This window comes from Oncorhynchus clarkii, chromosome 1 (genome assembly GCF_045791955.1).
Source record: "Oncorhynchus clarkii lewisi isolate Uvic-CL-2024 chromosome 1, UVic_Ocla_1.0, whole genome shotgun sequence".
NCBI lineage: Eukaryota > Metazoa > Chordata > Actinopteri > Salmoniformes > Salmonidae > Oncorhynchus > Oncorhynchus clarkii.
In genome coordinates this window covers 87497247-87510217 of record NC_092147.1, presented here as the reverse complement: position 1 = coordinate 87510217, position 12971 = coordinate 87497247, and the positions used below count along the sequence as shown (strand labels likewise).

Sequence of the window (12971 nt, the reverse complement as noted above, 5' to 3'; positions counted from 1 at the left end):
CATCATCATCAGTGGTATAATACACTATGGTAAACACAATGGCATCATGACATCATCATCAGTGGTATAATACACTATGGTAAACACAATGACATCATCATCAGTGGTATAATACACTATGGTAAACACAATGATATCATCATCGGTGGTATAATACACTATGGTAAACACAATGACATCATCAGTGGTATAATACACTATGGTAAACACAATGACATCATCATCAGTGGTATAATACACTATGGTAAACACAATGACATCATCAGTGGTATAATACACTATGGTAAACACAATGACATCATCATCAGTGCTATAATACACTAGGGTAAACACAATGACATCAACATCAGTGGTATAAAACACTATGGTAAACACAATGACATCATGACATCAACGTCAGTGGTATAATGCACTATGGTTAACACAATGACATCATCATCAGTGGTATAATACACTATGGTAAACACAATGACATCATCATTAGTGGTATAATACACTATGGTAAACACAATGACATCATCATCATCAGTGGTATAATACACTAGGGTAAACACAATGACATCATGACATCAACATCAGTGTTATAATACACTATGGTATAAACAATGACATCATGACATCAACATCAGTGGTATAATACACTATGGAAAACACAATGACATCATCATCAGTGGTATAATACACTATGGTAAACACAATGACATCATCATCATCAGTGGTATAATACACTAGGGTAAACACAATGGCATCAACATCAGTGGTATAATACACTATGGAAAACACAATGACATCATCATCAGTGGTATAGTACACTATGGTAAAAACAGTGACATCATCATCAGTGGTATAATACACTATGGTAAACACAATGACATCATGACATAATCATCAGTGGGTATAATGCACTATGGTAAACACAATGACATCATCATCAGTGGTATAGTACACTATGGTAAAAACAGTGACATCATCATCAGTGGTATAATACACTATGGTAAACACAATGACATCATCATCAGTGGTATAATACAGTATGGTAAACACAATGACACAATGACATCAACATCAGTGGTATAATACACTATGGTAAACACAATGACATCATCATCAGTGGTATAATACACTATGGTAAACACAATGACATCATGACATCATCATCAGTGGTATAATACACGATGGTAAACACAATGATATCATCATCGGTGATATAATACACTATGGTAAACACAATGACATCATCAGTGGTATAATACTCTATGGTAAACACAATGACATCATCATCAGTGCTATAATACACTAGGGTAAACACAATGACATCAACATCAGTGGTATAATACACTATGGTAAACACAATGACATCATGACATCAACGTCAGTGGTATAATGCACTATGGTTAACACAATGACATCATCATCAGTGGTATAATACACTATGGTAAACACAATGACATCATCATTAGTGGTATAATACACTATGGTAAATACAATGACATCATCATCATCAGTGGTATAATACACTATGGTAAACACAATGACATCAACATCAATGGTATAATACACTATGGTAAACACAATGACATCAACATCAGTGGTATAATACACTATGGTAAACACAATCACATAATGACATCAACATCAGTGGTATAATACACTATGGAAAACACAATGACATCATCATCAGTGGTATAATACACTATGGTAAACACAATGACATCATGACATCATCATCAGTGGGTATAATGCACTATGGTAAACACAATGACATCATCATCAGTGGTATAATACACTATGGTAAACACAATGACATCATCAGTGGTATAATACACTATGGTAAACACAATGACATCATCAGTGGTATAATACACTATGGTAAACACAATGACATCATCATCAGTGCTATAATACACTAGGGTAAACACAATGACATCAACATCAGTGGTATAAAACACTATGGTAAACACAATGACATCATGACATCAACGTCAGTGGTATAATGCACTATGGTTAACACAATGACATCATCATCAGTGGTATAATACACTATGGTAAACACAATGACATCATCATTAGTGGTATAATACACTATGGTAAACACAATGACATCATCATCATCAGTGGTATAATACACTAGGGTAAACACAATGACATCATGACATCAACATCAGTGTTATAATACACTATGGTATAAACAATGACATCATGACATCAACATCAGTGGTATAATACACTATGGAAAAAACAATGACATCATCATCAGTGGTATAATACACTATGGTAAACACAATGACATCATCATCATCAGTGGTATAATACACTAGGGTAAACACAATGACATCATCATCAGTGGTATAATACACTATGGTAAACACAATGACATCATCATTAGTGGTATAATACACTATGGTAAATACAATGACATCATCATCATCAGTGGTATAATACACTATGGTAAACACAATGACATCAACATCAGTGGTATAATACACTATGGTAAACACAATCACATAATGACATCAACATCAGTGGTATAATACACTATGGAAAACACAATGACATCATCATCAGTGGTATAATACACTATGGTAAACACAATGACATCATGACATCATCATCAGTGGGTATAATGCACTATGGTAAACACAATGACATCATCATCAGTGGTATAATACACTATGGTAAACACAATGACATCATCAGTGGTATAATACACTATGGTAAACACAATGACATCATCAGTGGTATAATACACTATGGTAAACACAATGACATCATCATCAGTGCTATAATACACTAGGGTAAACACAATGACATCAACATCAGTGGTATAAAACACTATGGTAAACACAATGACATCATGACATCAACGTCAGTGGTATAATGCACTATGGTTAACACAATGACATCATCATCAGTGGTATAATACACTATGGTAAACACAATGACATCATCATTAGTGGTATAATACACTATGGTAAACACAATGACATCATCATCATCAGTGGTATAATACACTAGGGTAAACACAATGACATCATGACATCAACATCAGTGTTATAATACACTATGGTATAAACAATGACATCATGACATCAACATCAGTGGTATAATACACTATGGAAAACACAATGACATCATCATCAGTGGTATAATACACTATGGTAAACACAATGACATCATGACATCAACGTCAGTGGTATAATGCACTATGGTTAACACAATGACATCATCATCAGTGGTATAATACACTATGGTAAACACAATGACATCATCATTAGTGGTATAATACACTATGGTAAACACAATGACATCATCATCATCAGTGGTATAATACACTAGGGTAAACACAATGACATCATGACATCAACATCAGTGTTATAATACACTATGGTATAAACAATGACATCATGACATCAACATCAGTGGTATAATACACTATGGAAAACACAATGACATCATCATCAGTGGTATAATACACTATGGTAAACACAATGACATCATCATCATCAGTGGTATAATACACTAGGGTAAACACAATGACATCATCATCAGTGGTATAGTACACTATGGTAAAAACAGTGACATCATCATCAGTGGTATAATACACTATGGTAAACACAATGACATCATGACATAATCATCAGTGGGTATAATGCACTATGGTAAACACAATGACATCATCATCAGTGGTATAGTACACTATGGTAAAAACAGTGACATCATCATCAGTGGTATAATACACTATGGTAAACACAATGACATCATCATCAGTGGTATAATACAGTATGGTAAACACAATGACACAATGACATCAACATCAGTGGTATAATACACTATGGTAAACACAATGACATCATCATCAGTGGTATAATACACTATGGTAAACACAATGACATCATGACATCATCATCAGTGGTATAATACACGATGGTAAACACAATGATATCATCATCGGTGATATAATACACTATGGTAAACACAATGACATCATCAGTGGTATAATACTCTATGGTAAACACAATGACATCATCATCAGTGCTATAATACACTAGGGTAAACACAATGACATCAACATCAGTGGTATAATACACTATGGTAAACACAATGACATCATGACATCAACGTCAGTGGTATAATGCACTATGGTTAACACAATGACATCATCATCAGTGGTATAATACACTATGGTAAACACAATGACATCATCATTAGTGGTATAATACACTATGGTAAATACAATGACATCATCATCATCAGTGGTATAATACACTATGGTAAACACAATGACATCAACATCAATGGTATAATACACTATGGTAAACACAATGACATCAACATCAGTGGTATAATACACTATGGTAAACACAATCACATAATGACATCAACATCAGTGGTATAATACACTATGGAAAACACAATGACATCATCATCAGTGGTATAATACACTATGGTAAACACAATGACATCATGACATCATCATCAGTGGGTATAATGCACTATGGTAAACACAATGACATCATCATCAGTGGTATAATACACTATGGTAAACACAATGACATCATCAGTGGTATAATACACTATGGTAAACACAATGATATCATCATCAGTGGTATAGTACACTATGGTAAAAACAGTGACATCAGCATCAGTGGTATAATACACTATGGTAAACACAATGACATCATCATTAGTGGTATAATACACTATGGTAAACACAATGACATCATCATCATCAGTGGTATAATACACTAGGGTAAACACAATGGCATCAACATCAGTGGTATAATACACTATGGTAAACACAATGACATCAAAATCAGTGGTATAATCCACTATGGTAAACACAATGACATCATCATCAGTGGTATAATACACTATGGAAAACACAATGACATCATGACATCAACATCAGTGTTATAATACACTATGGTATAAACAATGACATCATGACATCAACATCAGTGGTATAATACACTATGGAAAACACAATGACATCATCATCAATGGTATAATACACTATGGTAAACACAATGACATCATCATCATCAGTGGTATAATACACTAGGGTAAACACAATGGCATCAACATCAGTGGTATAATACACTATGGTAAACACAATGACATCAACATCAGTGGTATAATACACTATGGAAAACACAATGACATCATCATCAGTGGTATAATACACTATGGTAAACACAATGACATCATGACATAATCATCAGTGGGTATAATGCACTATGGTAAACACAATGACATCATCATCAGTGGTATAATACACTATGGTAAACACAATGACATCATCAGTGGTATAATACACTATGGTAAACACAATGATATCATCATCAGTAGTATAGTACACTATGGTAAAAACAGTGACATCAGCATCAGTGGTATAATACACTATGGTAAACACAATGACATCATCATCAGTGGTATAGTACACTATGGTAAAAACAGTGACATCATCATCAGTGGTATAATACACTATGGTAAACACAATGACATCATCATCAGTGGTATAATACAGTATGGTAAACACAATGACACAATGACATCAACATCAGTGGTATAATACACTATGGTAAACACAATGACATCATCATCAGTGGTATAATACACTATGGTAAACACAATGACATCATGACATCATCATCAGTGGTATAATACACGATGGTAAACACAATGATATCATCATCGGTGATATAATACACTATGGTAAACACAATGACATCATCAGTGGTATAATACTCTATGGTAAACACAATGACATCATCATCAGTGCTATAATACACTAGGGTAAACACAATGACATCAACATCAGTGGTATAATACACTATGGTAAACACAATGACATCATGACATCAACGTCAGTGGTATAATGCACTATGGTTAACACAATGACATCATCATCAGTGGTATAATACACTATGGTAAACACAATGACATCATCATTAGTGGTATAATACACTATGGTAAATACAATGACATCATCATCATCAGTGGTATAATACACTAGGGTAAACACAATGGCATCAACATCAGTGGTATAATACACTATGGTAAACACAATGACATCAACATCAGTGGTATAATACACTATGGTAAACACAATCACATAATGACATCATCATCAGTGGTATAATACACGATGGTAAACACAATGATATCATCATCGGTGATATAATACACTATGGTAAACACAATGACATCATCAGTGGTATAATACTCTATGGTAAACACAATGACATCATCATCAGTGCTATAATACACTAGGGTAAACACAATGACATCATCATCAGTGGTATAATACACTATGGTAAACACAATGATATCATCATCAGTGGTATAGTACACTATGGTAAAAACAGTGACATCAGCATCAGTGGTATAATACACTATGGTAAACACAATGACATCATCATCAGTGGTATAGTACACTATGGTAAAAACAGTGACATCATCATCAGTGGTATAATACACTATGGTAAACACAATGACATCATCATCAGTGGTATAATACACTATGGTAAACACAATGACATCATGACATCAACATCAGTGGTATAATACACTATGGTAAACACAATGACATCCTCATCAGTGGGTACAACATGTTACTGTATTGATCTCTGACACATGATGCTGTCTTCCACGATTAGTGGTCCAGTTTTCATTACGTCATGGGTAAGAACCTGGTTAACTAATATTAATACATGATTTAGGGTTCGATTCAATCAGATCTGCTTTACACATAGCGGTTGTTTTGACAGTGTCGGAGGTGGAACTGCGTTAAGAGCTGTCAAATCCACCGAAGTGGTCGCATTTGCTATTATTCTGTAAGTAAATCCTAGACACTCTATTTGGTATAATATGTTACGTTTCGTATGGTATGTATTAATTTGTGGATGTCACAGAGTATAAAACACACCTTCATGTCTTCTGATGGTTTCAAAGTCTGAAATATAAAGTAAGAGACTGTTGGTTATGAAAATGAGCAACATACTGATGGATATCACAAACAACTGTAAGTGCACATTTGTGTTGTTCAACCCAGACCTCAAACTATGAAGACCTATAATAATTTGAATCTTAGTGAACATATGGGGAGAAATATCTGACACCCCAGCAGTCCCAGGAAGGTGGGGAGACCAAGAGCCCATTTTTTATATACGTATATATTATAAATCATTTTGACAGTAACCCTCCATTAATTCATTCATAAACCTTTTTCTTTTCCATATGTGATAGGAAGCTAAATGTAGTTTTTTTGGCTACAGGAATGTGACTGAAAAAGTGAAAAAGTAAAAAACAAACTGATTGATAGTATGAGGGGAGAGTCAGTGAACAAATGCTGTTGTCAAGGCTACGACAGCGCCAGTGCAATGAGTGGAGCTTACTGAGGTGTTCAAAAACTCATATCAGACCGAGAGACTAATGCTTCTTAGATAGTTCTTTTTGAGTTTTAGTTTAGAAAATTATCTCTCTGCAGAAGCAACAGTTACATTGATGGTAAAAACAGCTTGAGTTGCTGTAGCAACATCAGGGAAACTGGGCAGAAGGGAGTTGTACTTCAAATACAGCAGATCAGTAATATCTATAATTAATTAATAATGTTTTTTATTTAACCTTTATTTAAACTATGCAATTCAGTTAAGAAACAAATTCTTACTTTACAATTTGTATTTATTTTTTATTTTACCTTTATTTTACTAGGCAAGTCAGTTAAGAACAAATTCTTATTTTCAATGACGGCCTACCCCGGCCAAAACCTCCCCAAACCCGGACAACGCTGGGCCAATTGTGCGCCGCCCTATGGGACTCCCCATCACAGCCGGTTGTGATACAGCCCGGGATCAAACTAAGTAGTGACGCCTCTAGCACTGAGATGCCGTGCTTAGACCGCTACGTCACTCGGGGGCCCACAAGCTGACAGTCCCCGAAATCAGGCACTAGAATTACTTTAAAATATTTTTGTTTACATGACTTCTTTGTTTATGTTTACATGACTTCTTTGTTTATGTTTACATGACTTCTTTGTTTATGTTTACATGACTTCTTTGTTTATGTTTACATGACTTCTTTGTTTATGTTTACATGACTTCTTTGTTTATGTTTACATGACTTCTTTGTTTATGTTTACATGACTTATTTGTTTGATTTCCCACCGTTTTATAAGTCAGAAGACCATCCAGACCTTACTAGGACCATGTCAACGTCCTCTGTCGAATTAATGTGTATTTTCCTCCCAATGGTGGTCGAAAGAATCACTACATTTCTTTTATTTTATTTATTATTTATTTATTTATTTTACTTCACTGCAACGTTAAGTCAAAGGGGCAGTCCTTGGAAAAACATTTGTTTTATTTTACCTTTATTAAACTAGGTTTATTAAACTACCAATGAACATTTATCCATTAGCCAAAGCTAAGCCTTGGCACCACAGAAAGCCCATCGTCGATTCGATAGGCATGCAGCCGCATAGACATGTTGCGATTTCAGCACCATGGTCAGTGATCGGTAGTCTATACTTCAATTTTAATTTTAGGGGGGGGGGGGGTGGGGGGGGGTGAACTCCGACCTTGCGGGGATCCAGAGAAACTGTGTTATGCCAGTGGTGAGATTGATGGTAACTTCAGTCAAATGTTGTGCCAAACACACAGACACAATGTAATAAAACATTTACTACATTAATTATCTAACATACTATAACTGCAAACAAGATTCCAAGAATAGGTACATTCAAAATATTAGAAATCAGTTCTTCCTTTACCTGGACTCCAGTTTGTGTTCACAAAATCTGTGGAGACATTATTTTTAACCAATAATAATAATTGAGATATACAGTTTTTTCATCACTGTACACAAACGTTTAGACATTGTCAATGTATTATTGATGTACTGGAAGCCAGCATATACTGAAGCTATAGTTTAGAAGCCTGTAATAAGGACATCTTCCATAATGACTTCTAGAGCGATGCACCCAGAAGAGTGTACCGTCACTACATCCAGTCACTCACTAGTTCATACTTGTCCATACTTGTAAATGCTCATTCTTTAATGCTTTCTTTGTACCTATGTGTGTCCTGTGTAACTGTGTGCCTTTTTTGTTTGCTGAAATCTGTAGTTTTGGATAAAAACGGTTATAATCGCAATGGAGTAAAAAATTACGACTTCAATCAGGCACGACAACTCAATGCTTTCATACATATCCATTATTTAACTGTATGTATTACGTACTGTGTAGCTGGTCTTATCCTTGTCCTGATTGTTATAGAGTTGTCAGTTGGACTGGAAATCCATAGTTTTTCGTTAAACATTTTAGTCTAGGTGTTCACTGCCAAAACCTTTTTTAAATCATCCGTACCTTCACCATAAAATCATCCGCTCCTTCACCATAAAATCATCTGCTCCTTCACCATAAAATCATCCGTACCTTCACCATAAAATCATCCGCTCCTTCACCATAAAATCATCCGTACCTTCACCATAAAATCATCCGCTCCTTCACCATAAAATCATCCGTACCTTCACCATAAAATCATCCGCTCCTTCACCATAAAATCATCCGTACCTTCACCATAAAATCATCTGCTCCTTCACCATTAACAAACAACGTCTCCTTTGGCAGAGGTCACATAAATTGCTACTTTAATGAAGTACAGATTTCAGCCAACAAAGAAAGTCTCACAATTACACAGGACAAACAGGTTCACGGTAAGAGTTTAAGAATTTACATTTTTACAAGTATCGACTGATAGTCGGAGGTACAGTCCACAGTGTCAGGTGCGTGAATGAGGACCCAAAAGCGAATTAACAAAACAGAGTTTCTTTAATGACGAAACACACGTAGGCTCAGATGGACAGGCAGATTCCGACAGGACAGGACAAGGTTAGATGAACCGGCAGATTCCGACAGGACAGGACAAGGTTGCAGCAAACACGACGATAGTCTGGTTCAGGCATGAGAAACACAAACGAGAATCCGACAAAGACAGAAGCAGGAACAGAGAGAGATATAGAGACCTAATCAGAGGGAAAAAGGGAACAGGTGGGAAAAGGGGTGAACGAGGTAGTTAGAGGAGACAAGGAACAGCTGGGGGAAGGAGGGTAAGAAAAGGTAACCTAATACGACCAGCAGAGGGAGACAGGGTGAAGAGAAAGAACAGGAACAAGACACAACATGACAATACATGACAGTACCCCCCCACTCACCGAGCGCCTCCTGGCGCACTCGAGGAGGAAACCTGGCGGCAACGGAGGAAATCATCGATCAGCGAACGGTCCAGCACGTCCCGAGAGGGAACCCAACTCCTTTCCTCAGGACCGTACCCCTCCCAATCCACTAGGTACTGATGACCACGGCCCCGAGGACGCATGTCCAAAATCTTACGGACCCTGTAGATAGGTGCGCCCTCGACAAGGATGGGGGGGGGGGGGGGGGGGGGGGAAGACGAGCGGGGGCGCGAAGAACGGGCTTAACACAGGAGACATGGAAGACCGGGTGGACGCGACGAAGATATCGCGGAAGAAGAAGTCGCACTGCGACAGGATTAATGATCTGAGAAATACGGAACGGACAAATGAACCGCGGGGTCAACTTGCGAGAAGCTGTCTTAAGGGGAAGGTTCTGAGTGGAGAGCCAAACTCTCTGACCGCGACAATATCTAGGACTCTTAGTTCTACGCTTATTAGCAGCTCTCACAGTCTGCGCCCTATAACGGCAAAGTGCAGACCTGACCCTCTTCCAGGTGCGCTCGCAACGTTGGACAAAAGCCTGAGCGGAGGGGACGCTGGACTCGGCGAACTGAGATGAGAACAGCGGAGGCTGGTACCCGAGGCTACTCTGAAAAGGAGATAGCCCGGTCGCAGACGAAGGAAGCGAGTTGTGGGCGTATTCTGCCCAGGGGAGCTGTTCTGACCAAGACGCAGGGTTACGAAAAGAAAGACTGCGTAAGATGCGACCAATAGTCTGATTGGCCCGTTCTGCTTGACCGTTAGACTGGGGGTGAAAGCCAGAAGAGAGACTGACGGAAGCCCCAATCAAACGGCAAAACTCCCTCCAAAATTGAGACGTGAATTGCGGACCCCTGTCCGAAACGACGTCTGACGGAAGGCCATGAATTCTGAAAACATTCTCGATGATGATTTGTGCCGTCTCTTTAGCAGAAGGAAGCTTAGCAAGGGGAATAAAATGAGCCGCCTTAGAGAACCTATCGACAACCGTAAGAATAACAGTCTTCCCCGCTGACGAAGGCAGTCTGGTGATAAAATCTAAGGCGATGTGAGACCACGGTCGAGAGGGAATGGGAAGCGGCCTGAGACGGCCGGCAGGAGGGGAGTTACCGGACTTAGTCTGCGCGCAGACCGAACAAGCAGCCACGAAACGACGCGTGTCATGCTCCCGGGTGGGCCACCAAAAACGCTGGCGAATGGAAGCAAGCGTACCCCGAACGCCAGGGTGGCCGGCTAACTTGGCAGAGTGAGCCCACTGAAGAACGGCCAGACGAGTAGGAACGGGAACGAAAAGAAGGTTCCTAGGACAAGCGCGCGGCGACGGAGTGTGAGTGAGTGCTTGCTTTACCTGCCTCTCAATTCCCCAGACAGTCAACCCGACAACACGCCCCTCAGGGAGAATCCCCTCGGGGTCAGTGGAGGCTACTGAAGAACTGAAGAGACGAGATAAAGCATCAGGCTTGGTGTTCTTAGAGCCCGGACGATAAGAAATCACGAACTCGAAACGAGCGAAAAACAGCGCCCAACGAGCCTGACGCGCATTAAGTCGTTTGGCAGAACGGATGTACTCAAGGTTCCTATGGTCAGTCCAAACGACAAAAGGAACGGTCGCCCCCTCCAACCACTGTCGCCATTCGCCTAGGGCTAAGCGGATGGCGAGCAGTTCGCGGTTTCCCACATCATAGTTACGTTCCGACGGCGACAGGCGATGAGAAAAATACGCGCAAGGGTGGACCTTGTCGTCAGAGAGGGAGCGCTGAGAAAGAATGGCTCCCACGCCCACCACTGACGCGTCAACCTCGACAACGAACTGTCTAGAGACGTCAGGTGTAACAAGGATAGGTGCGGATGTAAAACGATTCTTGAGGAGATCAAAAGCTCCCTGGGCGGAAACGGACCACTTAAAGCACGTCTTGACAGAAGTAAGGGCTGTGAGAGGAGCTGCCACCTGACCGAAATTACGGATGAAACGACGATAGAAGTTCGCGAAGCCGAGAAAGCGCTGCAGCTCGACGCGTGACTTAGGGACGGGCCAATCAATGACAGCTTGGACCTTAGCGGGATCCATCTTAATGCCTTCAGCGGAAATAACAGAACCGAGAAATGTGACGGAGGAGGCATGAAAAGTGCACTTCTCAGCCTTCACAAAAAGACAATTCTCTAAAAGGCGCTGGAGGACACGTCGAACGTGCTGAACATGAATCTGGAGTGACGGTGAAAAAATCAGGATATAATTAAGGTAAACGAAAACAAAGATGTTCAGCATGTCTCTCAGGACGTCATTGACTAACGCCTGAAAGACAGCTGGAGCGTTAGCGAGGCCGAAAGGAAGAACCCGGTATTCAAAGTGCCCTAACGGAGTGTTAAACGCCGTCTTCCACTCGTCCCCTTCCCTGATGCGCACGAGATGGTAAGCGTTACGAAGGTCCAACTTAGTGAAAAACCTGGCTCCCTGCAGGATCTCGAAGGCTGAAGACATAAGAGGAAGCGGATAACGATTCTTCACTGTTATGTCATTCAGCCCTCGATAATCTATGCAGGGGCGCAGAGACCCGTCCTTCTTTTTGACAAAAAAGAACCCCGCTCCGGCGGGAGAGGAGGAGGGGACTATGGTACCGGCGTCAAGAGCTACAGACAAATAATCTTCGAGAGCCTTACGTTCGGGAGCCGACAGAGAGTATAGTCTACCCCGGGGGGGAGTGGTTCCCGGAAGGAGATCAATACTACAATCATACGAC

The 12971-nt window shown here is 39.5% G+C and overlaps 1 protein-coding gene across 1 annotated transcript in view; it reads right to left on the bottom strand.

Moving 5' to 3' along the window:
- The window catches only part of LOC139413670 (butyrophilin subfamily 1 member A1-like), a 32173-nt gene that overhangs the window by 2484 nt on the left and 16718 nt on the right, over positions 1 to 12971 (bottom strand). The window contains exon 7 of the mRNA XM_071161313.1: positions 6929 to 6975. Coding sequence (XP_071017414.1) covers positions 6929 to 6975 — 47 coding nt within the window. The remainder of the gene's footprint in view (positions 1 to 6928; positions 6976 to 12971) is intronic.